The sequence below is a fragment of the Cherax quadricarinatus genome, chromosome 9 (genome assembly GCF_038502225.1).
Source record: "Cherax quadricarinatus isolate ZL_2023a chromosome 9, ASM3850222v1, whole genome shotgun sequence".
NCBI lineage: Eukaryota > Metazoa > Arthropoda > Malacostraca > Decapoda > Parastacidae > Cherax > Cherax quadricarinatus.
The window spans coordinates 23,271,659-23,298,225 of NC_091300.1; the positions used below are offsets into that span (position 1 = coordinate 23,271,659).

General features: G+C 40.3%; 1 protein-coding gene across 7 annotated transcripts in view; it reads left to right on the forward strand.

The window, feature by feature from the left end:
* LOC128686145 (WD repeat-containing protein 18) overlaps positions 1-26,567 on the forward strand; it is a 134,029-nt gene that overhangs the window by 14,727 nt on the left and 92,735 nt on the right. For 4 of the 7 annotated variants that reach the window (XM_070083339.1, XM_053772857.2, XM_053772856.2 and 1 more), the window contains exons 2-3: positions 17,691-17,766; positions 20,525-20,603. In XM_070083339.1, the coding sequence (XP_069939440.1) occupies positions 17,692-17,766; positions 20,525-20,603 (154 nt within the window). In that variant the 5' untranslated portion in view covers position 17,691. Of the gene's footprint in view, positions 1-5,684; positions 5,753-8,065; positions 8,265-17,690; positions 17,767-20,524; positions 20,604-26,567 lie in introns of those variants that run through there. The other 3 variants (XR_011391781.1, XM_053772852.2, XM_053772855.2) reach the window with 2 other exon arrangements.

The following is a 26,567-nucleotide window of genomic DNA, read 5'->3' on the forward strand; positions in this document are numbered from 1 at the left end:
CTCTATTGCAGTGTATATATGTTCTAGCATGTGTATAATAGCATCATTAGTATTTTTATTCAATCATCACTACTATCAATCATCACTACTATCTTGGCAACAAAAAGGCAGTCAAGGAAGCTGTTGTTGCGAAAGGTGCAAGTATGCTTACAAAACAGAGATCACAAGCACTCGAAAATGTGAAGAGACTGTTGTTGGTGTGGATCAACGAGAAACGGTTACCAGGAGATAGAGTTTCTCAGTCAGTAATATGTGAAAAGGCAAAGTAGTTTCATGATGATCTAATTAAGAAAATGCTTCCAAATAGTGCTCATATTGATGAATTTAAGGCCAGCAAATTCAATTCAAGTTTATTCTCTATAAGGGTTACAATGTGGGGTTTACAGGTTTTGGATATTGTGTGGTTTACATGTTATAAAATACTAATTACAGAGGGGGCCACTAGGACACCTAGCATGGCTAGGCATTTCGAGCAGACTTAGATTAATTCTTAGCATTAAATCCTTACAGATTATGGTATTAAGGCTAAGTGACTACATCATAATTTGTGAGTTTAGCAATGTGAATGCTTTTGTTTTGGCACAATACAAGGTGTCTATATTGGAGTATCATAGGCAAACTTATGACTAGTTAGGATTTATTATTTTAAGATTAAGATTAGTATTTCTGGGTCTATAGTCAGTGGGTGAGTGAGTGTAATTGTGAACCACCAGGTGGTTATCATGTAGTTAGTTGTTGGGGTGGATCAGGGAGATAAGATGTTTTCTAACTGTAGTTTTGAAAGTGATGAATGTGTCTGCAGTTCTAGAGTTTTCAGGTAGGGTGTTCCAGATTTCAGGTCCTTTGAAATACATTGAATTTTTGTAAAGGTTTAGTCAAACACGGGGAATGTCATAGAGATGTTTGTGTCTGGTGTTATGCCTGTGGATCCTGTCATAACTATCAAGAAAGCATTTTAGGTCAAGGTTAATATTGGAATTTAAGGTCCTGTAGATATAGATTGCACAGTAGTAAGTGTGGATGTTCTGAACAGGGAGTAAGTTTAGATCTATGAAGAGTGGGGGGGGTGTGTTGCCAGGGATGGGATTTAGTGATTAGTCTTACTGCGGCTTTTTGTTGGGTTATTATTGGCTTTAGGTGTGTTGCTGCAGTTGAACCCCAAGCACAGATAGCATAGGTGAGGTATGGATATGTAAGTGAATGGTATAGTGTGAGAAAGGCAGTTTGCGGTACGTAGTATCGTATCTTGGAGAGGATCCCCACCGTTTTGGATACTTTTTTTGTTTGTGTTGGATATGGGTGCCGAAATTTAGGTTGTTGTCAAGGTATAGGCCAAGGAATTTGCCTTCATTATGTCTGGCAATTAGAGTGTTGTTGATCTTAATGTTAAGCTGCGCAACACCTGCTCTGCTACCAAGCATAATATAGTAGGTTTTGCCAGTGTTAAGTGTAAGTTTATTGGCTGTCATCCAAGTCGATATTTTGAGCAGCTCCTCGTTAACAATGGTGTTGAGAGTGGCAAGATTAGGGTGGGAGATGACATAAGTCGTGTCGTCAGCAAAGAGAATGGGTTTCAGGTGTTGGGATATGTTTGGAAGATCATTGATGTAAATGAGGAAGAGCAGGGGTCCAAGGACACTTCCCTGCAGAACTCCAGTATCAAGTGGCCATATTGATGAGGCTGTGTCTTTAATGGTGACATACTGATACCTATTAGAAAGGTAGGATTTAAAATATGCAAGCACATGGCCTCTTATACCATAGTGGTCAAGTTTGTGGAGTAGGATGCTGTGGTCTACTGTGTCAAATGCTTTTCTTAGGTCAATAAAAATTCCTAGTGGATATTCCTTATTTTCCAATGCTGTGTAAAGCAGGTCTAGCATTTTTACAATTGCATCATTAGTGCTTTTATTTTTCCTGAATCCAAATTGGCAGGGGTTGAGTATGTTTTGTGACGTTATAAATGAATATAGTCTCCTGTGCATGAGTTTCTCAAAGATTTTGGATAGCAATGGTAAGTTTGATATTGGCCTATAGTTGTTTACGTCTGTAGGGTCACCACCTTTATGTATTGGTGTAACCCTTGCTGTCTTGAGTAGTTTCGGGAAAGTGCTAGTTTCTAGTGTCTTGTTAACCCTTTCAGGGTCCGTCCCGTAGATCTACGGCTTTATGTTCAGGGTCCAAACCGTAGATCTACGCCATGAGCTCAGCTCACTCTGATAAACTGTGAGTGGTACATTTGGGCCTAGATATGAGAGAATACATCTATGTGGTATGTGTGCACCACATAAAACAGATCCTGCAGCACACTGTGTATAATGAGAGAAAAAAAATGAAATCATGATTTTTCGATTAAAACAGCAACTTTGCAGTGTTTTTTCGTATGTTTTTTATAGTTGTATTTGCGATTTTTTGGTCTCATTTGATAGAATGGAAGACATATTACAGAAATAGAGATGATTTTTATTGGTTTTAGCATTGGAAATGGCTTGAAACTGAGCTCAAAGTAGTGGAAATGTTAAATTTTTGCCGATATTCAAGAGTAAACAAACGACCTCACACATCTAATACACGTCAGCTGGTGGGTCTAATATACATTCACAAATATGGTGATGATATTTATACAATTATTACAGTATTGCATAACAGTAAATCTTCTATTTTTTGGTGTGAATAAAAATTCATTATGTGAATAAAAAATAAAAATGGAATTTATTTGTAAAGCCTCAAAACATAACTAATGAACAGAGGAAATGTTAGTTTAGTGCAAGGAATGCCTACATTGTTCATTCTGGACCCTATTTTGAAACTGGAATATTTTGAACTTTGTGTTAAATTGGCCAAATTAACAATTTCCGATCACTTTATTTTGTAGTTGAAACAGTTGACTTGGCAATTTCTTGTGCTCAATCGATAGAATAGAAGTAATACTAGTGAAATAGCTAACATTTTGGTTGATTGGAATAATGTAATTGGCCTAAAATGGGAGTCAAAGTCGGCAAAATCGCCGATTCGTAAATATCGCTGACACATCAAAATTCGCGAGAGCATAATTTCGTCAATTTTCCACCAAATTTCGTACTTTTTGTTTTATTACCTTCACAAAAAGATTCTCTACGATTTCATAAGAAAAAATAAAAATTTTTTTTTTTTTAAATTCTTGGACACTGGTGCGTGACTCCAGATTTGGGCCTTGGACCCTGAAAGGGTTAAAAAGTAATGTAATAGCATGCGAAAGGACATGGGCCGCTCGCTTGTACAATAATGGTGGGACGTGAGACAGATTCCCAGAGTTATTTTTAAGTGACTTTATGATCGCGGTGACTTCCGTGGGCTTAGTTGGTACAAGATAGAAGGAATTTGGGAAATTCCCATCTAGGTAGTCCCCGGCACGGGCATTTGTACGTGGGATTTTACTAGCGAGAGATTTAAGAATTGTAGTGGCATACACAGTTTGATAAGGCATAGTTTGGCTGCCAGTTCTGACAAAAAAGTGGCTGAAAAGTATGTGCAGGACTTTAACCCTTTGACTGTCGCAACCCCAGATCCTGAGGTGTCTCCTGGTGTCGAAAAATATTCGGAAAAAAACATTATTTTTTCCAATGAAAATTTTAAGATTAATTTTCCGATTGTTTTAAGCCCCCCCAAAAAATTTTTGCGATCAGTACTTACCTTGATATAGAGGCGTAAATTTGGCAGAAAATGAGCCGTGTATGGCAACAGCGGCGAATGCTGCTCACCCGGTAAACTTTGGTTTACTTGCATTCGAAGGTTTCTTGTGTTTTTCACTTATTTTATTTTTTTACATAACTTATGTGGCCTGTGAGACCAAAGTATGGTGCAATGTTCATATATACAGTGGACCCCCGCATAACGATTACCTCCGAATGTGACCAATTATGTAAGTGTATTTATGTAAGTGCGTTTGTACGTGTATGTTTGGGGGTCTGAAATGGACTAATCTACTTCACAATATTTCTTATGGGAACAAATTCGGTCAGTACTGGCACCTGAACATACTTCTGGAGTGAAAAAATATCATTAACAGGGGGGTCCACTGTATATTCATTGAATGTAACACAATTATAGCAAAAACACTAGTTTTATCATATTGTTTATAAAACTTGTTTACACAACTAACAATATAAAAAAATGTTTATTACTATTGTTCTATAATACAGGTCTCCCTCAACATTCACGAGGGTTAGGGGATCACGAGCCTCGCGATTGCTGAAAAAGCGCGAATGTCTGGTGCCCCAATATATTGTAGGGAAATATAATACAATACTGCTTCCTTAACTTGTTGAACCATGAACAATCATAAAATACATGAAAACGTCGTAAATTGTACTAAACACATACATGTTATGGTTTAATAACATGTATGTTATTAAATACCACTGCCTCCACCACTGCTTCTACCACTGCCTCCACCACTGCCTCCACCACTTCCTCAATCACTTCCTCAATCACTGCGAGTCCCTACTACCTTCCCTCCGACCCCCGCAACTGGCAGCCAGCCCTCCCACCAGTGTGGCGAGTATTTTATTTGTTCATTATTTGCTATTAAACCACAGTATAAATAATGTAAACCCATTCATGACTGCATATTGGAATGGTTATTCGGACAGGTATTGGATGGTGACATCATGTGTTTACTCTTGAACACAGCAAAGAATCAAACATTTCTGCTACTGCTAAATAATAACAATAGTAGTAGTAGTAGTAATAATAATAATAATAATAATAATAATAAATATGATAGAATTGAAGAAGGAAATTGTACAAAAATACGAGGGAATGGTTGACACATTGTCAGTGTGGCTTTGTTTATGCTGGAGTGAGCATTAGTTTCGGTGCTCTTCCAAACATTTCACAATAATTCATTGTGTTTGGTGCTTGTAGACTGAGTGCGACTGGAGTGGTAGAGGCAGTGGCTGAGGAAGCGGTTGAGGTAGTGGGTGAGGCAATGGGTGAGGTAGTGGGTGAGGCAGTGGTTGAGGCAGTGGTTGAGGCAGTGGTTGAGGCAGTGAGTGAGGCGGTGGGTGAGGTAATGGTAGAGGCAGTGGTTGAGGCAGTAGGTGAGGCAGTGGTTGAGGCAGTGGTTGAGGCAGTGGTTGAGGCAGTGGGTGAGGCAGTGGGTGAGACAGTGGGTGAGGCAGTATTTGAGGCAGTGGTTGAGGCAGTGGTTGAGGCAGTGGTTGAGGCACTGGTAGAGGCAGCGGTTTAGGTAGCAGTTGAGGCAGTGGTATTTAATAACATGTTAAAAATAATAATAATAATACATATTATTAATAACATGTATTATTATTATTATTATTATTATTATTATTATTATTATTATTATTAATAACATGTACATTATTAAATACCACTGCCTCAACCACTGAGTCACCCACTGAGTCACCCACTGCCTCACCCACTGCCTCAAATGCTGCCTTACCCACTGTCTCACCCACTGCCTCAACTGCTGCCTCACCCACTGCCTCACCCACTGCCTCAACCGCTGCCTCACCCACTGCCTCACCCACTGCCTCACCCACAACCTCACCCACTGCCTCAACCGCTTCCTCAACCACTGCCTCTACCACTCCAGTCTCACTCAGTCTACAAGCACCAAACACAATGAATTATTGTGAAATATTTGGAAGAGCACCGAAACTAATGCTCACTCCAGCATAAACAAAGCCACACTGACGATGTGTCAACCACTCCCTCGTATTTTTGTACAATTTCCTTCTTCAATTCTATCGTATTTATTATTATTATTATTATTATTATTACTATTGTTATTATTAGCAGTAGCAGAAATGTTCGATTCTTTGCTGTTCTCAAGAGTAAACACATGATGTCACCATCCAATACCTGTCCGAATAGCCATTCCAATATGCAGTTATGAATGGGTTTACATTATTTATACTGTGGTTTAATAGCGAATAATGAACAAACAAAACACTCACCACACTGGCGGGACGGCTGGCTGCCAGTTGCTGGGGTAGGAGGGAGGGTAGTAGGGACTCGTAGGTGGGGGGAAACTTAAATATGATTTAGCAGCTGGGAATTTGGAGGCTGGGAATTTGGCGGTTGGGAATTCGCGAATGTGTGAAGCCCGCGAAAGTTGAAAACGCGAATGGTGAGGGAGACCTGTATATATACATATGTACAGTCACTGGTCACTTTCCTAGAACTGCTGCAGCTTGTGAAATTCTTTGAAATATGAGTGTATGCACAATGGGGTTTTACACTCCTCACACATAAAACGAGTGTCTCTGTGTTTTTGTGGGTGTTTTGTGGTATGTGCACAGACATAACACCTCTTCTGAGCATTTTTCTTGAAAGTAGTAGGAGGCAATGGTATGGGGTAGTGATCACCAGGCCTCAGACAAGATGGCATGTGTTGGTGATTTTGTGGGCGCTGGTCTATTGCAAGTTTTGTTCCTTGGTACTTGAATATTACAGTATTTGTCTGATAATTGACAAATGAAATTCACCATATTTGAGTTTGTTGTTGGTCTTCAGCTTATACATATTATAAGCATTCATCATGGAAATGTCAAGAAGATAGAAAAAGTTTTACGTACCACTTATAACTCTTACAAACACAATCAGTAAACCCAGTTTGCATGTCACATTTGTCTACTAAGTGCATAATGAGGTTGTAGTACATCACAGCTGCAGGTTTTAAAATGGGCTCATTGGTCTCTCTATTCTGCTTGCCAGTGTCTACCATTTTGTGTCAGTGAACTGATGTCAACAACGTGACATCACGTTTGTCATGCCACCGAAATACCGTGACGTCATTGGTGGCATTTCCTGAACTTCACCTCTACGAGTGCCTGCGTCAAACCTAGGCATATGTCTACGATTTCCACGCACTGTGCCACATACGTCTCTCATGTTCACTCACAAGAAATCAGTGAGTAAAGGGCTTGTGTACCAGTTATCAGTATATAAAATATGCCCCTTACCAAGATATGGTTCCATCATTGTTTTAACCACATCACCAGAGATACCCAGTAACTTCCTGGTATCTTGCAATGTATTACTGCCAGTGTACACAATTATATCCAAAACCAGACCACTTTTGCAATCACACAGTACAAATAACTTTATACCAAAGCATTTCCTTTTGCTTGGTATATACTGCTTGAATGAGAGTCTACCTTTGAACAAAATCAAAGACTTATCAATAACAAGCTTCCTGAAGGGATAAAAATACATACAGCACTTTTGTTTCAGGTACATGAACACATTCCTGATCTTACATAACCTGTCGCTTCTGTCAGGCCTTGTTTTGTCTGAAAAATGTAGCATACGTAACAGTGGCACAAATCGATTCACTGGTATAATGTCACTGAAAGCTGGGGTTGAAATCAGGCGGTCTCTCGACCAGTATGTGTTGACACTGTGCTTATACACGTGGCATAAGCATTATGGTGTACTCGAAGTATGTATTGCTTTCCCTGACAATAGTGTCAGGGACTGAAAGCATTCCAGTTCAGTAGCATTGTTCCCAAGTGTACATAATGGCCATATTCAAAGTGATGGGGATTGGGAACAAAATTGTCACCTTGCTGCCAATCCCAGATGCAGTCTGCTGGTGAGTACTGAATATTTACAGGTAGTTGTGGTTGTGAAGGTTGTGGTTGTGCAGGTTGTGGTTGTGGATGTTGTGGGAATGTGGGGGTGGTTGAGGGTGGTTGTGGCTGTGCTGAGTTAGTAGCATGGCCCGCTGCTGGTGCCATATGACTCATGTCGCCAACATCACCTGCTGCCCCACGCACATCATTCATCCCCATTGTAACAGTATCGTCATCTTCACTATCAGTTCATGGTGTAGTGCCACGGGATGTACTCCGAGATTTACTCCTTTCCCTTGGAAGAGCATATGGCACATTACCAGAATGCATGCTGCGTCATACATACTGCCATTTCACTGGAGAATATTCACCCTCACTGTCGCAACTAGAACTGCTTTCAATAGCTTTGAAATCACTATCACTTTCGCTGCTCACATCTGAGTCTTGTACACGGGCAAATAGTTTCCTCTTTCATCCTGGTACAGGTGAACGTGAATGAGATGGCCCAGCACCAGAGGTGGAAGGTTGTGGGTCATCTGGATTTTCATCACTAATTACGTTATCCTGGGCACTGCTTTCGGTCACACCCTCTCCAAAACCATGAAATTCACTTTAACTGGCACTTCCATCGCTGTTAGAGCTATCACCTGGGAACAAAAGACCTCCAATCCACTGAGGAGTGAGGTACGTACTTCTTACCGCGAGGCATGGTGAAAATGGACTACCAAGATGGCGTTCCCACAATGCACCACTGAGTCCCCAAAAATCACAGGGTGCACACCCACCACACACAGATCCATTCTCTCACATGTAGGCCTACCAGCTTTCTCCCACTTGATTTGAAGCCACTAGAATTTATGCGTATTAATACGTCAAACACAGTAGCTCATAGGATGTATATACATGACTGAAACAGTCAAAGGGTTAAGGGGTACATAGAGGCTGAAAAATTAAAAACCCCAACAAGTGCTCAGTTGTGATGAAACAGGCCTGTTTTGGAAGAAAATGCCAAACAGGACCTACATTACTCAGGAGGAAAAGGCACTTCCAGGACACAAGCCTATGAAAGACAAGCTAACTCTCATGTTTTGTAGTAATGCTAGTGGGGATTGCAAAGTGAAGCCTTTACTCGTGTATCACTCTGAAACTCCGAGTGTGTTCGAGAAAAACAGTGTCGTCAAGACTAAATTGTGTGTGATGTGGAGAGCAAACAGTAAGGCATGGGTCACTAGGGGCATTTTCCTCGATTGGTTCTATGACGTGTTTGGCCCCAGTGTGAAAAAATACTTCCTGGAAAATAAATTGCCACTCAGGTGCCTCCTGTTAATGGACAGTGCTCCTGCACATCCTCAAGACTTGGAAGAGCAAATTGTGGGGGAGTTTAGTTTTATTAAAGTGAAGTTTTTGCCTCCTAACACCACTCCTCTCCTCCAGCCCATGGACCAGCAGGTCATTTCAAACTTCAAAAAACTGTACACCAAAGCAGTGTTTCAAAAGTGCTTTGAAGTGACCTCAGACACTGAATTGACCCTAAGAGTGACTTGCAGGACTTCGAACTCTGCTTGGAGAAAATTGTGGCCACAATGTGTACAAGAGAGGGATTTTGAAGGGTTTGGGGCTAACCCTGAGAAGCCTATGCCAGTTGTGGAATCTATTGTGGCATTGGAGAAGTCCATGGGGTTGGAGGTTAGTGGCGAGGATGTGGAAGAATTGGTGGAGGACGACGATGAAGAACTAACCACTACAGAGTTGCAAGAGCTTCAGGTGCAACAGCAACAGACCACAGCTCAAGAATTTCCTTCAGAGGAGGAGGAAGAGAGATGGAGGAAGTTGCGTTCGTCAAAGATTAAGGACATTTGTACAGTGTGGACAAAGGTGCAAGCACTTATGGACGAACATTACCCTGACACAGCTGTTGCAGGCTTTATTGGCAACATGTATAGTGACACTATTGTGTCCCATTTTAGGGAAATCTTTAAGAGACGCCAGAAACAGAGCTCTCTGGACAGATATTTGGCGTGACAGGGGTTCAGTGACTCAAGCTCGTCCTAGTGGCATTAAAAAACAAAGAAGGGAGGTAATCCCAGAAAAGGACTTGTTACCTGAAGTCTTTATGGAAGGGGATTCCCCTTCCAAATTGTAAACTCCTCCATCCTCTGCCCTCCTCCCATCTCATCAATAAGTCCTCAATAAAGGTAAGTGTCATTTCAGTATTTTTTATTGTGCATGTCTCATTGTTTTCTGTGTAGGGAAATGTACATGTCATGTAAAAAAAATTATTTTGTTTAATACTTTTGGGGGTCTGGAACGGGTTAATTGGATTTCCATTAGTGTATTTCTTATGGGGAAAATTAATTCAGCTAACAGCAAAATCAGTTAAAGGTGAGCTCTCTGTAACGGATTAATGCTGTTACCCGAGGGTCCACTGTAATTGGATTTCCATTATTTCTTATGGGAAATATTATTTCAGTTTTCATACATTTCAGATTTAGAATGACCTTCTGGAACGGATTAAGTACAAAATCTGGGGTTCCACTATATTCAGTTTTCTGAAAGACATTATGTATGTCAAGGTACAGGTCCGCCATCACAAATCCGGCAATCAGTTATTCGGTTCCTTCAGTTATTCGGCACTAATTTTCGCTAGCATAATTTCAAATTTCCAGGGTCGCCACACCAACCTGCTGGTACTGTGTGGTGGCGCTACTTGCTGCATAAGTCATTCCAATTTCTTTTTCTCCATTTATTGTTTTAACCTGCTTACTTTTAGCCCTAGCCATGGTTCCAATGAATAAAAGAAATGCTTCTCATTATGTAGAGCACCTACACAGTACATTATCCATTAAAGATAAGGTGGCTTTAAAGCCACTGTCGGTTACCATGAGCTCAGTCTCATGAAGCAGGAGAATATGCTTTATTATTACGCTAATATCAACACTACAGCTTATTTGCCTATCACAATTGATCTAATATGACATAAGAAACAATATAAATAACATAAAACATGTTAAATACTCCAGAATGAATAATATTTGGCATAACACCGAGCAGTTCAACGGAGGTATGAAGAGGATATGGTATACAAATACCATTCTCCTATCCCTGTCTTGGGGGCTTATATTAGAGAAAACAGAGTATAGCACACGGACAACTGTGATATACACTCGTTCTGCACCATAAACATGAAACAAAAGTTATTTTCTCTAAAGATTATCACACATAGACGCATATGTGTAGAGAACCTAGGATAACCCAAAAAAGTCAACGTGGCTTATTTTTAGTACCTGGCTTGGGTTAGCCATATATGATTTTTGGTAAATATTCGATTCCCAGCCAGGGTAGAAACATTAGGCGTGTTTCTTTACACCTGTTGTCTATGTTTACCCATCAGTAAATGGGTACCTGGGTGTTAGTCGACTAGTGTGGGTGTTACCCTGGGGCACTGACCTAATTTTCTTGAAATACTCTGCATAACAAGCAGCTTTCTATACAGTAGTATGTCACTGATGTCAGCTAGGCCTGCATACCATGTACATGTACGTGTAGCAAATAAAGATATTATTATTATTATTATTTTTTTTTTTTTTATTATTTTTTTTATCACACTGGCCGATTCCCACCAAGGCAAGGTGGCCCGAAAAAGAAAAACTTTCACCATCATTCACTCCATCACTGTCTTGCCAGAAGGGTGCTTTACACTACAGTTTTTAAACTGCAACATTAACACCCCTCCTTCAGAATGCAGGCACTGTACTTCCCATCTCCAGGACTCAAGTCCGGCCTGCCGGTTTCCCTGAACCCCTTCATAAATGTTACTTTGCTCACACTCCAACAGCACGTCAAGTATTAAAAACCATTCGTCTCCATTCACTCCTATCAAACATGCTCACGCACGCCTGCTGGAAGTTCAAGCCCCTCGCACACAAAACCTCCTTTACCCCCTCCCTCCAACCTTTCCTAGGCCGACCCCTACCCCGCCTTCCTTCCACTACAGACTGATACACTCTTGAAGTCATTCTGTTTCGCTCCATTCTCTCTACATGTCCGAACCACCTCAACAACCCTTCCTCAGCCCTCTGGACAACAGTTTTGGTAATCCCGCACCTCCTCCTAACTTCCAAACTATGAATTCTCTGCATTATATTCACACCACACATTGCCCTCAGACATGACATCTCCACTGCCTCCAGCCTTCTCCTCGCTGCAACATTCATCACCCATGCTTCACACCCATATAAGAGCGTTGGTAAAACTATACTCTCATACATTCCCCTCTTTGCCTCCAAGGACAAAGTTCTTTGTCTCCACAGACTCCTAAGTGCACCACTCACCCTTTTCCCCTCATCAATTCTATGATTCACCTCATCCTTCATAGACCCATCCGCTGACACATCCACTCCCAAATATCTAAATACATTCACCTCCTCCATACTCTCTCCCTCCAATCTGATATCCAATCTTTCATCACCTAATATTTTTGTTATCCTCATAACCTTACTCTTTCCTGTATTCACTTTTAATTTCTTCTTTTGCACACCCTACCAAATTCATCCACCAATCTCTGCAACTTCTCTTCAGAATCTCCCAAGAGCACAGTGTCATCAGCAAAGAGCAACTGTGACAACTCCCACTTTATGTGTGATTCTTTATCTTTTAACTCCACGCCTCTTGCCAAGACCCTCGCATTTACTTCTCTTACAACCCCATCTATAAATATATTAAACAACCACGGTGACATCTCACATCCTTGTCTAAGGCCTACTTTTACTGGGAAATAATTTCCCTCTTTCCTATGTACTCTAACTTGAGCCTCACTATCCTCGTAAAAACTTTTCACTGCTTTCAGTAACCTACCTCCTACACCATACACCTGCAACATCTGCCACATTGCCCCCCTATCCACCCTGTCATACTCCTTTTCCAAATCCATAAATGCCACAAAGACCTCTTGAGCCTTATCTAAATACTGTTCACTTATATGTTTCACTGTAAACACCTGGTCCACACACCCCTTACCTTTCCTAAAGCCTCCTTGTTCATCTGCTATCCTATTCTCAGTCTTACTTTTAATTCTTTCAATAATAACTCTACCATACACTTTACCAGGTATACTCAACAGACTTATCCCCCTATAATTTTTGCACTCTCTTTTGTCCCCTTTGCCTTTATACAAAGGAACTATGCATGCTCTCTGCTAATCCCTAGGTACCTTACCCTCTTCCATACATTTATTAAATAATTGCACCAACCACTCCAAAACTATATCCCCACCTGCTTTTAACATTTCTATCTTTATCCCATCAATCCCGGCTGCCTTACCCCCTTTCATTTTACCTACTGCCTCACGAACTTCCCCCACACTCACAACTGGCTCTTCCTCACTCCTACAAGATGTTATTCCTCCTTGCCCTATACACGAAATCACAGCTTCCCTATCTTCATCAACATTTAACAATTCCTCAAAATATTCCCTCCATCTTCCCAATACCTCTAACTCTCCATTTAATAACTCTCCTCTCCTATTTTTAACTGACAAATCCATTTGTTCTCTAGGCTTCCTTAACTTGTTAATCTCACTCCAAAACTTTTTCTTATTTTCAACAAAATTTGTTGATAACATCTCACCCACTCTCTCATTTGCTCTCTTTTTACATTGCTTCACCACTCCCTCTTTTTCTCCATATACTCTTCCCTCCTTGCATCACTTCTACTTTGTAAAAACTTCTCATATGCTAACTTTTTCTCCCTTACTACTCTCTTTACATCATCATTCCACCAATCGCTCCTCTTCCCTCCCGCACCCACTTTCCTGTAACCACAAACTTCTGCTGAACACTTAACACTACATTTTTAAACCTACCCTATACCTCTTCGACCCCATTGCCTATGTTCTCATTAGCCCATCTATCCTCCAATAGCTGTTTATATCTTTCCCTAACTGCCTCCTCTTTTAGTTTATAAACCTTCACCTCTCTCTTCCCTGATGCTTCTATTCTCCTTGTATCCCATCTACCTTTTACTCTCAGTGTAGTTACAACTAGAAAGTGATCTGATATATCTGTGGCCCCTCTATAAACATGTACATCCTGAAGTCTACTCGACAGTCTTTTATCTACCAATACATAATCCAACAAACTACTGTCATTTCGCCCTACATCATATCTTGTATACTTATTTATCCTCTTTTTCTTAAAATATGTATTACCTATAACTAAACCCCTTTCTATACAAAGTTCAATCAAAGGGCTCCCATTATCATTTACACCTGGCACCCCAAACTTACCTACCACACCCTCTCTAAAAGTTTCTCCTACTTTAGCATTCAGGTCCCCTACCACAATTACTCTCTCACTTGGTTCAAAGGCTCCTATACATTCACTTAACATCTCCCAAAATCTCTCTCTCTCCTCTGCATTCCTCTCTTCTCCAGGTGCATACACGCTTATTATGACCCACTTCTCGCATCCAACCTTTACTTTAATCCACATAATTCTTGCTTTTACACATTCATATTCTCTTTTCTCCTTCCATAACTGATCATTCAACATTACTGCTACCCCTTCCTTTGCTCTAACTCTCTCAGATACTCCAGATTTAATCCCATTTATTTCCCCCCACCGAAACTCCCCTACCCCCTTCAGCTTTGTTTCGCTTAGGGCCAGGACATCCAACTTCTTTTCATTCATAACATCAGCAATCATCTGTTTCTTGTCATCTGCACTACATCCACGCACATTCAAGCATCCCAGTTTTATAAAGTTTTTCTTCTTCTCTTTTTTAGTAAATGTCTACAGGAGAAGGGGTTACTAGCCCATTGCTCCCGGCATTTTAGTCGCCTCATACGACACGCATGGCTTACAGAGGAAAGATTCTTTTCCACTTCCCCATGGACAATAAAAGAAATAAAGAAGAACAAGAGCTATGTAGAAAAAGGAGAAAAACCTAGATGTATGAATATATATATGCATGTGCATGTCTGTGAAGTGTGACCAAAGTGTAAGTTGGAGTAGCAAGATATCCCTGTTATCTAGCGTGTTTATGAGACAAAAAAAGACACCAGCAATCCTACCATCATGCAAAACAGTTACAGGTTTCTGTTTCACAGTCATCTGGCAGGACGGTAGTACTTCCCTGGGTGGTTGCTGTCTACCAACCTACTACCTATTATTATTATTATTATATTTTCTCAGTTGTTTGTTGGGTTATCTTATTCAAACTTGGGCAATGTATGATGGAAAGATACTTCTTCACGTACACCAAAAATGAAAGAAATCAGACCATAAATAGCGGAGTTCACTTCTCAGCCATTAGCGGCCACTTAGCGGTATATTTTTGTATGGTTGTTATGGTTATATTCTCATTTTTTTGGTCTCATTTGATAGAATGAAAGATATATTATAGAAATAGATATGATTTTGATTGCTTTCGTGACAAAAAGTACCTTGAAATTGCGCTCACAGTAGCGAAAATGTTCTATTCTTTAGCGAAGGTCAAGAGTAAACAAATACCGTCCAATACCTGTCTGCCTGCCAGTCCAAATCCCAATACGGAGTCAAGAATGGCTTGACATTATTTATACAATTATTACAATAATGCAGCAGTCTGCATAACAGTAAATCTTCTATTTTTTTGTGAATAAAAATTCCAAATGAAAAGCAAGAGTAATATAAGAGGGACCTGTAGCCATGACTAATGAACAGAGAAAATGTTATTTTAGTGCCAGGAATGTCTGCATTGTTTATTCTGGATCCTATTTTGAAATTGGCATCTGTTGAAATTTGTGTGAAATCGGCCAAATTGCCAATTTCTGACCACTTTATTGGGTAGTTGAAATAAGTGAATGGGCAGTTTCTTGTACTCAGTTGACAGACTAGAAGTAAATAAGTTTATTTAGGTACAGTGGAACCTCAAAAATCGAACTTAATCCGTTCCAGGAGCTAGTTTTAAATTCGAAAAGTCTGAAATTCAAAGCAATATTTCCCATAAGAAATAATGGAAATACAATTAATCCGTTCCAGAAAACCAAAAATATTCACACAAAAAATACATTTTATAGAGATTAATTGCAGTTTTACATACAACAAATACTATAGTTTTTAATTATGTATAGTAATACATATAAAATAACATTTTTACTTACCTTTATTGAAGATTGGTGATGGCATCTGGAAGATAGGGAGGAGGAGAGAGGGAGTTGTGGTTAGTGTTTGGAAGGAGAATCCCCCTCCATGAGGACTTCAAGTAAAGCCCTCTCTGGGGTTACTTCCCTTCTGTCTTTTAATGCCACTAGGACCAGCTTGAGAGTCACTGGACCCCTGTCTCGCAAAATAACTGTCCACAGTCCTCTGTTTCTGGCACCTCTTTAACATTTCCCTAAAATGGGACATGGTTCTGTCACTGAACTTGTTGCAAAGATGGCTTGTTTCAGCTTGCTCAGGGTGGTACTTCTGCACAAACATTTGGACATCATTCCACTTGGCACAAATCTCCTTAATCTTTGAAGAAGGCACCTCATCCACTCCCTATATTAACACCTTTCGCAACATCAGCTTCCTTGATTTGTTCTTTCTTTGACAGGATAGAACCGATGGTCGACTTGTTTTTTCCCATGCATCCTGGCAAGCTCAACAAGTCTCACACCACTCTCATACTTCTGTATTATTTCCTTCTTCACATCTATGGTGTTTCTCACTTTCTTTACCACAGGGGTACCACTAGCAAGTTTCTTTGGGCCCATGGCAGCTTATTTCACAGTCCCACAAGCACTAAACACAACAAAATAATTGTAAAATGTGTAAATGAGAGCGCAGGTTAATGTTCACTCAAGCATAAACAAAGCTAGACTGCTCACGGCGCCTGCGTGGGGACGCGGACGGAGCGGGCGGCAGACAGGTCCCGTACCCGGCGGTCCGAAAATAGGGGCACGTTCGATAATAGGGACACAGTTTGTCCGAAAAAATGGTCCTTTTTTCGAAACGTTCGATATGTGATACGTTCGATTTTTGAGGTTCCACTGTATACACAAATACAGTTACATAGATTATCATACATAGCAGTGTATGTATAGAGAACCTAGGATAACCCAGAAAAGTCAGACAAAGTGACTTATTTCCAGTACCTGGCTTGGGCTTGCCATATATGATTTTTGGTAAATGTTTTTTTTTTTCTCGGTTGTTTGTTGGGCTATCTCATTGAAACTTGGGCAATGTATGATGGAAAGATGCTTCTTAACGCACAACAAAAATAAAAAAGACAGATGATAAATAAGGGAGTTAACTTCTCAGCCATTAGCCGCCTCTTTGCAGTGTATTTTCATATGGTTTTTAAGGTTGTATTCTCATTTTTTGGGGTTCATTTGATAGAATGGAAGATATATTACAGAAATAGACATGATTTTGATTGCTTTCATGACGAAAAATACCTTGAAATTGAGCTCAAAGTAGCGGAAATGTTCGATTTTTGCCGATGTTCATTGAACTGTGTAAGTCAAGTTGGTTAATTTTATTAAGTGTATTCTAACGTAACCACTCTGTAATCCGGCAAACTCAGTAATCCGGCACACTACAGGTCCCAATGATGCCGGATTTGTGATGGAGGACCTGTATGTATAAGTTCTGAAAGGTATTTACGTATACCAAATAGGAATACCTCATTATAAATCATGAAACTAGAATTTTTTTTACCAAATGCAATGTACTAGTCTTTTCTGTTACTATTTCATTTGGTGAATATATATTTTAATATTCAGTGCTGGGCTCAGTGTTAGATGTACAGAGATTATGAAAAAATATAAATTCTAACAAATTAAAAAAATTAATATATTCTTAAGATAATCTTGAGGCAATGATGCATCTAAAAAAATTTCTACAAAATCTGTCAAATTATTTTCAGTTAATATAATCTAGAATAATAACTCTTATAAAAAAATCATTTGCTTCCTAGGTTTTGTTACCATTTCTCTTATTGTAGCCTCTTTAATTTAGTAATTTAAAAATATTTTTTATAAAACCATTTATCTCCATGGTGTATGAATAATTACTGTTTTTATCAGTTTCCTTTTTCATTGCTTCTGATAATTAAAAAACTCATTTACTTGTATCTCACTTACAGGATGTCATCTATAATGGAACCATTGATAGATGCAATAATAGTATCATCACTAAATGCTGGTACAGACTGTATCCAGGTATGTCCTGTTGCTAAGTTCTTTCTGTGTGGAGTCCATGTATTTTTTAAACTTGCCAAGAAAAATGCCCTAAAATTTTAATCGATCAATCAACATTCAGTAGTTAATTCTCTGCAGGTCAAAAAATATTTAGGTTCTGTATATAAATTTTAGTGCTATCAGTGACATATTTTGGTGCTGTTCTTTCAAGAAATATTGCTTTTCAGTTCAGTAAACATTTTGTTGAACAGGCAAAAATTTTATATTTTTTCAAGGCGATTGTGGCCAGGTATTGGTTATCCTTATGAATATATTTGTATACAGGTCCCAAGTACTACATATAAATTTTGGTATGCAGTAGGGCCCCACTTATACGGCAGGTTAGGTTCCAAGCTACTGCTGTAAAGCAGACATCGCTGGAAAGCAGAACGTCATTTTTTTTCTACTTATAAATGGATATAAATGCTAGATAACAAGTTTACATTAATATATATTAAGTTAGCAATAGAACTAGGCATTAAAAACAAAAAAAAGTAAAATACACACACACTGCACCCATTACCTACCTTAAAATATTTGTAGTCCTAATGCAGGGTGAGAGGTGAGTTTTATTTGTAGGAAGTCAGGTTTGGGAGGTATGATAGCCAGCCAGGTCAGCCCACCCCTCCCACACGTAATATGCTATGACATTTAATTAAAGCGCCCCAGAGCGATAAAATACATATACAGTACATTCATTAATTACCTTAAAATATTTGTAATCTTAATGTAGGATGAGAGGTGAGTTTTACTTGTAGGAAGTCAGGTGGTAGCCAGCCAAGGCAGCGCTCCCCACTCCACCCCACCCACATGTAATGTAAACAAACCAGGTGAACGCGTCTGGTTTTCATCAATTTACATTGTGTACAAGTTGTCTCCACGTTGATATAGTAGAATAAATAAAGAAAAACACTCCCATTCTCCTGTAACACCATTTTTAGAAGAAATGAGACTCTGAGTGAAGGCATACGAAAGGAATAATTTTCTAGTTACCCCCAGTAATATTATAGTGACGTTTTCTCAGATGTTGGGTTAGAAGTCACCTGGCTACCACAAGTCCTACAAGTCGCCTGGCTACTATCATGTTTATATGTTATGTAGTGTGTTTTATTATATAATTTTGAAAAAAAATATCATAGATGGATCAATGGAAATGTCTATATTAACGTAATATACGATATTTAATGCGCCCAAAAGATTAAGTATTACGTCAAGAGTAGAGAGACTCTTGGTGATTTTAATGTGTACCTGCATGCCAGCACAGTGTGTAAGTATATTTAGGTACAGGTACATATAAGAGTACATATACAATATGCAATACCTTTAACTCCTTGACTGTCACAACCCCAAATACTGAGGTATCTCCTGGTGTCGCAAAATTTCCGAAAAAAGTTATTTTTTCTTATGAAATAATAGAGAATTTTTTCCTTATTGTAACGACACCAAAAGAATGAAATTTGATGGAAAACTGACGGAATTACGCTCTCGCGAAGTTAGCGACCTCGGCTATATTTACGAATTGGCAATTTCGCCCACTTTGAGCCCTATTTTCGGCTAATTCCATTGTTCCAGTCAACCAATCTCATAGCTATTTCTTTAGAACTCCATTTGTTCTATCGATTGAGTACAGGAAACTGCCCATTTACTGATTCAACTACCCAATAACATGGTCAGAAATTTGCAATTTGGCCAATTTCACGAAAATTAAAAAAATATGACAATTTTAAAAAAAAAGGGGTCCAGAATGAACAATGCAGACATTCCTTGCTCAAAAATAACATTTTCTTTGTTCATCAGTCACGTCTCCAGACCCCTCTGATATTACTCTTGCTTTCTATTTTGAATTTTTATTCAGACAAAAAATAGATTTACTGTTGTGCAGACTACTTCAATATTGTAATAATTGTATAAATAATGTCAACCTATTCATGACTGCATATTAGAATGGCTACTTGGACATTTATTGGAAAAGGACATCATTTCCCCTACTTTGAGCTCCATTTCAAGGTTCTTTTCATAGTAAAACCAATCAAAATCACCCCTATTTCTATAATATGTTTTCCATTCTATCAAATGAGACCAAGACGAGAATACAACCATAAATGCTATATGAAAATAGACCACAAAGTCATCATTTTAATTAAAAAAAAAACGGTCGGAGTTTTTTTTTCTCATTCACTGCATGCTGCAGGATTTTTTTTATGTGGTGCACACTGACCACACAGACCCATTCTCTCACATGTGGGCCTTCCAGCTTTCTCCTGCTTGATTTGAAGCCGCTAGAATTATTGAGTATATATACGTCTGAAACACTGGCTTGTAAGACGTATGTATACGGCCGAAACAGTCAAAGGGTTAAAACACTTGAAAAATTTGGAAAGTTTCCTGACATAGAGAGGTGCTCTCAGAGAATGTAAACAAACCAAGTGGGGCACGCCATATTTGAAAGAACGCTCACTGTGTAGCAAGTTTTGGTCATAATTTGAAATCACCATATTAGTGGAACACTGTAAGGCAAAATGCCATAAAGCAGGGCCCTACTTTATAAGTATTGTAATCATTTTGAAAAATGAGAATTTAGGATGAAGCCTCTTCGATGTCTTTTAGCACACTTCCTGCATGTTGAAACGATGATGTACCTCCTATGGAAGTATAATATTGCTTATTGTTCACATGGCCTTATTATAAATATTTGTTATTTTTAAAAAAGAACTGTTTTTTTATATTTATTATCTTTCAGGTTTATGATGGTGCCACTGGAACTCAGTTAAAGAGCTATCGAGGACTCCCTGTTGCATCATCAACACTGTGCTTGGTTGGTAGGTAGTCTTTTGTGTTATTGTATTGTCATAAGCTGGAAATAATTATTGCTTTTATTGCAGAAATGCTGTATCTTAAACTATGTATGTACTCTACATACAGAATACAAAATGTACAAAAGACCGTCATTTAGGACGAGTTTATTTGGCACGATTTGGGTATTGCACGATTGAAGAATTGCAGCACAGTTATGTAACACGTCATATAATTAATTTAACACAGTTCAGTTTGTGAGAAGGAAAAAAAATTCTCTTTCGCTCTAGTGGCTGCCTTGTTGTGGAGCAGCCGGGGAGCCCTCCCACCATCCCCTGCCACTCCCCAACACCACCCCACTATCCCAGTGTTCGTAATTCATACGTGTCCAGTCTTTCTCTGCTACAAGGCAGCAGTGTTTGTGAATTGTGTTATGATATTTTAATTACTATATCTTGTATCTGCCAAGCAATCATGACACCCAGTAGCCATACCAGTGTTGCTGAAAGTGGCACGAAGAGGTATAAGCACTTAAGTCTTAGAATTAACAAAGAAGCAAAGATATTAGACAAGAGATAACCTGTAGCCATAATGATGTGTTACTTTGTACACAGAAAAAGAGGTAAACATGAGTTTGTGTTACTGACTGAATGACTAACTTACTGAATGACTGACATAATAACTGACTAAACTGACTATAACGGGATTATTTGGTAGGCTGTAAGCGGGTGGTTCAATGATAGACGTCTTCTTCGGAGGCTTCTTACTTTATTGTTAAGTCGTGGTGGGTACACAGGCTTGTGTTGTGCCCATGGCCCGGGAAGGGCCATCCCACGAGAGAGAGCTAATAGTACTTGTGTCTTGCTGCTAGGCCGCTGTGTGAGTGAGAGCGTGGCAAGGGCCGGCAGGCTGGCGTGCCCACCGAGAGGCCTGGCTACAGAGGGCAGCATCTGAGTGGTGCGAAATATGAACTAAGCTGGCAGACAGCATGGGCAGTCTGTGCAGACAGTACAGGCTGTCTACATACGCTCGGCCACCTACCGCGCGTCGTCCCGACCCGACAATACTGGTGGTAAAAGAATCTCGGTCTCTCTCTCGTAGGAAAAGGGCACAGAACACAAAATAAAAACATATATATACATATGGACATGAAAAAAAAACTTCCTACAGGGAGGGAAGAAAAAAACAAGTGGGGGTGTGCTAAACATCGTGGTCATAGGCAGTGAGCGTTGATGGGCATCACTGCACGCCTTCCTGTGTCTGGACAGATACTGCAACACAGGAGACATCGCTGTGGCTGAGCTGTGACGTAACAGGTTACGGTCTCCTCTGGAACGGTGAAGCAGTCATCGTAGGAGTCGCTGCAGGTTTCACTCAACTTGGGGCACGACATGCTGGTGCCCTCGAGTGAGGCGTCGACAAAACTCGGCAACTGGGCAGGACTTCTGGCAAGCGACTCAGGAGGACACTTCTCGACTGGTACTGTCGCTGGGCTGTCACTGCCGGCGAGCGTGGAGCGAGTTGTGGAGCAAGTCGTGGCAGAGACTACTGGGCGAAACATCTGGGAGTCGTAACATCATACACCAGACTGCAGTGAGCGAGCTAGCAGTCAAAGTGACATCTTCTTTGTGCAGGCTGCTCACTGAAGCTTGTGACACGAGGCTGACACAGTGTGTCATTCTCTCGACAGTTGGAGTTATAGCAGAGGTTAGTCTAAGCGTCCCCAGACTTGTTTCTCTACATATAACTGCACTCTGAAGGTCTGGAGGTGAAGTGAAACAAATCTCGATGGGAATCGTAGTATCATGTGGGAGTTCGACTCGTGGATTAGGTAAGAAATACTCACGTAGGCTGTTATTACGTATAATTACAGATATGTGGAGAGAGCCCTTACAGCCGTGGCCTATCTCACTCGCTCCTCTCGTAACACTGACTGGCCGCCCACAGTACCCTATGTGAGGGGGCCTTTGATACTGCTGAGGTCAGCACAATATGAATTCAGATAGTGACTCAGGCAGAGACGGATGGTCGTTGAGTCAACGGTACCTGGTTACTGGTAACTGGTTACTACTACTGAGAGTAGCAGGTACGATTCTGCAGAACATCACGAGCGACGAGCATAAAAGCTTTCTGTACAAGAGGGCTCGGTCACTCGGGGGCTGACTGACATCAGCTGTCAAACGTACTGGTCACTCGGGTGACTTAGCACAGTGGTGCTACTCAGGTCTGGCTCAGACCTCACTGGTCACACGGAAACTTTAAGCACACCCGCGGTACATGCGGTACAACATGGCTTAAACTAGCAAATGATGCTTTTCTGTGCATAAAACTGACACTAAGACATATACTAAAATGTGAGAACACTGACTGAGAGGAATTAACACATGACATTTATCTTCTCTTAGTCTTCTCGGAGAATTTCGGCAAATTTCGGCTGGATCCTGCTTGTACCTGAGTCTGGATGCTCAAACGTGCAGACACGACATCAGGATAACTCGTTGAGAGACGGATGCTTCTTGCATGGGGTGATGAAGTGAAGATGATTTCATACCTCTTCCTTCCTCTCTCAGGGCAAACACAACTGCTGCGACCACCGCTTTCCACCATTTATAAAAAAGGATTATTTGGTAGTATGGTAGCGGGGAGTAAATGATAACTTCTTCTTCGGAGGCTTCTTACTTTATTGTTAAGTCATGGTGGGTACACAGGCTTGTGTGTTTGTGCCCATGGCCCGGGCAGGGCCATCCCACGAGAGAGAGCGGGAGTACTTGTGTCTTCCTGCCTGGCCTTGCCACGCTCTCACTCTCATAGCGGCCTAGCAGGAAGACACAAGTACTCCCAGCTCTCTCTCGTGGGATGGCCCTGCCCGGGCCATGGACACAAACACACAAGCCTGTGTACCCACCACGACTTAACAATAAAGTAAGAAGCCTCCGAAGAAGAAGTTATCATTTACTCCCCGCTACCATACTACCAAATAATCCTTTTTTATAAATGGTTCAATGATAGACGTCTTCTTCGGAGGCTTCTTACTTTGTTAAGTCGTGGTGGGTACACAGGCTTGTGTTGTGCCCATGGCCCGGGAAGGGCCATCCCACAAGAGAGAGCTACTAGTACTTGTGTCTTGCTGCTAGGCCGCTGTGTGAATGAGAGCGTGGCAAGGGCCGGCAGGCTGGCATGCCCACCGAGAGGCCTGGCTACAGAGGGCAGCATCTGAGTGGCGCGAAATATGAACTAAGCTGGCAGACAGCATGGGCTGTCTGTGCAGACAGTACAGGCTGTCTACATGACTGACTTACTGGGTGACTTGACTGAATGACTTACTGGGTGACTTGACTGAATGACTTGACTGAGTGACTTACTGAGTGACTTGACTGACTTACTGAGTGACTTGACTGACTTACTGACTGAACTGACTGACTCACTGAGTGACTTGACCGAATGACTTACTGAGTGGCTTGACTGACTTACTGAATGACTTGATTAACTGAATGACTTAAAGTTAGACACTTCAGTACAACCATCGACTTCAGTACCAAAACCTCTACCATCCACCTCAGCCCAGTAGGACCACAACATAACTCTCCACTCTCTTCACAATCATCCACAAACACCAACACCCACAATTTAAGGCAAGAAATACAGTGGACCCTCGGCTAACAATATTAATCCATTCCTGAGAGCTCATCGTTAGGTGAAATTATCGTTAGCCGAATTAATTTTCCCCGTAAGAAATAATGTAAATCCAATTAATCCGTTCCAGACAGCCAAAAGTATTAAAAAAGATTTTTTTTTTTTCATGAAATATACATTTCCCTACAAAGAAAATAATGAGACATGCACAACAACTATATAAATAAATGTTAAAATGACACTTACCTTTATTGAAGAGTACTGATGAGTGATGAGACACTGTTTTTCTTGAACACTGGGATTTTCAGAGTGATACATGAGTAAAGGCTTCACTTTGCAATCCCCACTAGCATAACAACAAAACAAGAAAGTTAGCCTGTCTTTCATAGGCTTGTGTCCTGGGAGTGCCTTTTCCTCCTGAGTAATGTAGGTCCTGTTTGGCATTTGTTCCTGAACAGGCCTGTTTTGTCACAATTGAACACTTGTTGGGGTTGGAATTTTTCAGCTTCAGATTCTTAAATCTCTCAAACCAATCTTTGCTGGCCTTAAATTCACCAATATGACCACTAGTACCAGGCATTTTTTTCCTGTTCACCTGGGTGTTAGTCGACTGGTGTGGGTCGCATCCTGGGGGACAAGATTAAGGACCCCAATGGAAATAAGTTAGACAGTCCTCAATGACTCACTGACTTTCTTGGGTTATCCTGGGTTGCTAACCCTCTGGGGTTAATTGTTTCTCAGTAATTGTGTCTCGTTAAGCCACACCAACAACTGTCTCTCCACATCTTCGAGTACTACAGCTGACTGTGGTGCAGCAACAGCTGACCATGGTATGATAGTATTTCTCACCCTTTTTACCACAGGGTTGGCACTAGAAGCTTTCTTTGTAACTGTGAAATAAGCAGTTACAAGCACTATAAACAATGGAATAATACAAAATGTATCGAATGTATGCATGAAACCGGCCACCCTGGCTTGTAAACAATGACGGCAGGGCAGCTGAGGCGGTCAGCCTGGACGGACAGGTTCGGGACGAATCATGTCAGGTGAGTTTTTTTATCGTTAGCCAGGCCAAAATTTTTATGCTCAAACGGTTCGTTGGACGGATTTAACGTTATGTGATGCGTTCGTTAGCCGAGGGTCCACTGTACTATTATTTCTGTTACATTTGTAGTCTTAAGCAGTAAAAACAACATAATACATCACAACACTGAACTACAACTGCATATTCACTTTCATTTTTGTAAGATGTGGAGGCTTAAAAAAAAAGTTGTTTGGCTTTTTGGGGGCTCCCAGGAATGTAACCCTATTTTTTCCATAAGTTCTTCAGTTTATCTAACACGATTTTACCTAACACGGCATTTTCAGGAACGTAACTCCCCTGCTAAATGACAGTTTACTGTAGGTACAGTGGTACCTCAAATTTTGAACAGCTCCTAACTCGAACAACTATGTAAGTGTATATTTGTAAGTGCTTTTGTTAGTGTATTTTTGGGGGTCTGAAACGGACTAATCTAATTTGCATTATTCCTTATGGGAACAAATTTGTTCGGTATTGGCACTCTAACAGCCTTCTGGAACAAATTAAGTTCACAACTTGAGGTACCACTGTATGTCTTTTCATAGAAAGGAGGAAACAGGTGAAAGACCTAGTAATATTAATGTCAGATGAGCTTTGCTTTAGAGAACAAAATATAACAAGTGTAGCAGTGGCCTGCAGAATGGCAGGTATTTAGTTTTATGAAAATTTAAGAAAAGATTCCATGCCAATTATGCTGTTTCAAAACATTTAATCTCATTTAGAGCATTTCTTTTCCCCATAGTTCCACTCAAGGCAGACAACATATCCAGATTATAAAATAAACATTGCTTATTTACTGCCTACTTACAAATAATAAAACATTTTAATTACTGGGATCACCTCAAATTAATTAAATTGTGCTTTCTGGAATGGAGATGATTGATCTCATAATCTAGTATACTTGAAAAATATTTGAAATTCAGGTCCCTAATCTACAAAAATACCAGTGGAATTTATTGAAGTGAAAGATACAGGAGGAAGTATCAAATAAACCCAGTATAGAACAAACCTAATGTCCTCTGTTTGTGCCATAAGGACCTTTATAGAACATTGCATTTCCTTTCAGTACATATGGCTGTTTACCCTCTAGCCAGAAGATCCTGTACTGTATAAGAAAAATTTTCACAGCAAAACAATTCTTCAAGAGGAAATGGGACAAGATTTTGCAGGATGTGTTGGATCATCCAGATTGTGATAGATATAAAAATATGGGGAGAAACAACCTGGCTTATCAGGTGGTCACCAAGAAAGCTTGGCTTTGGGCCTATAGTAATCA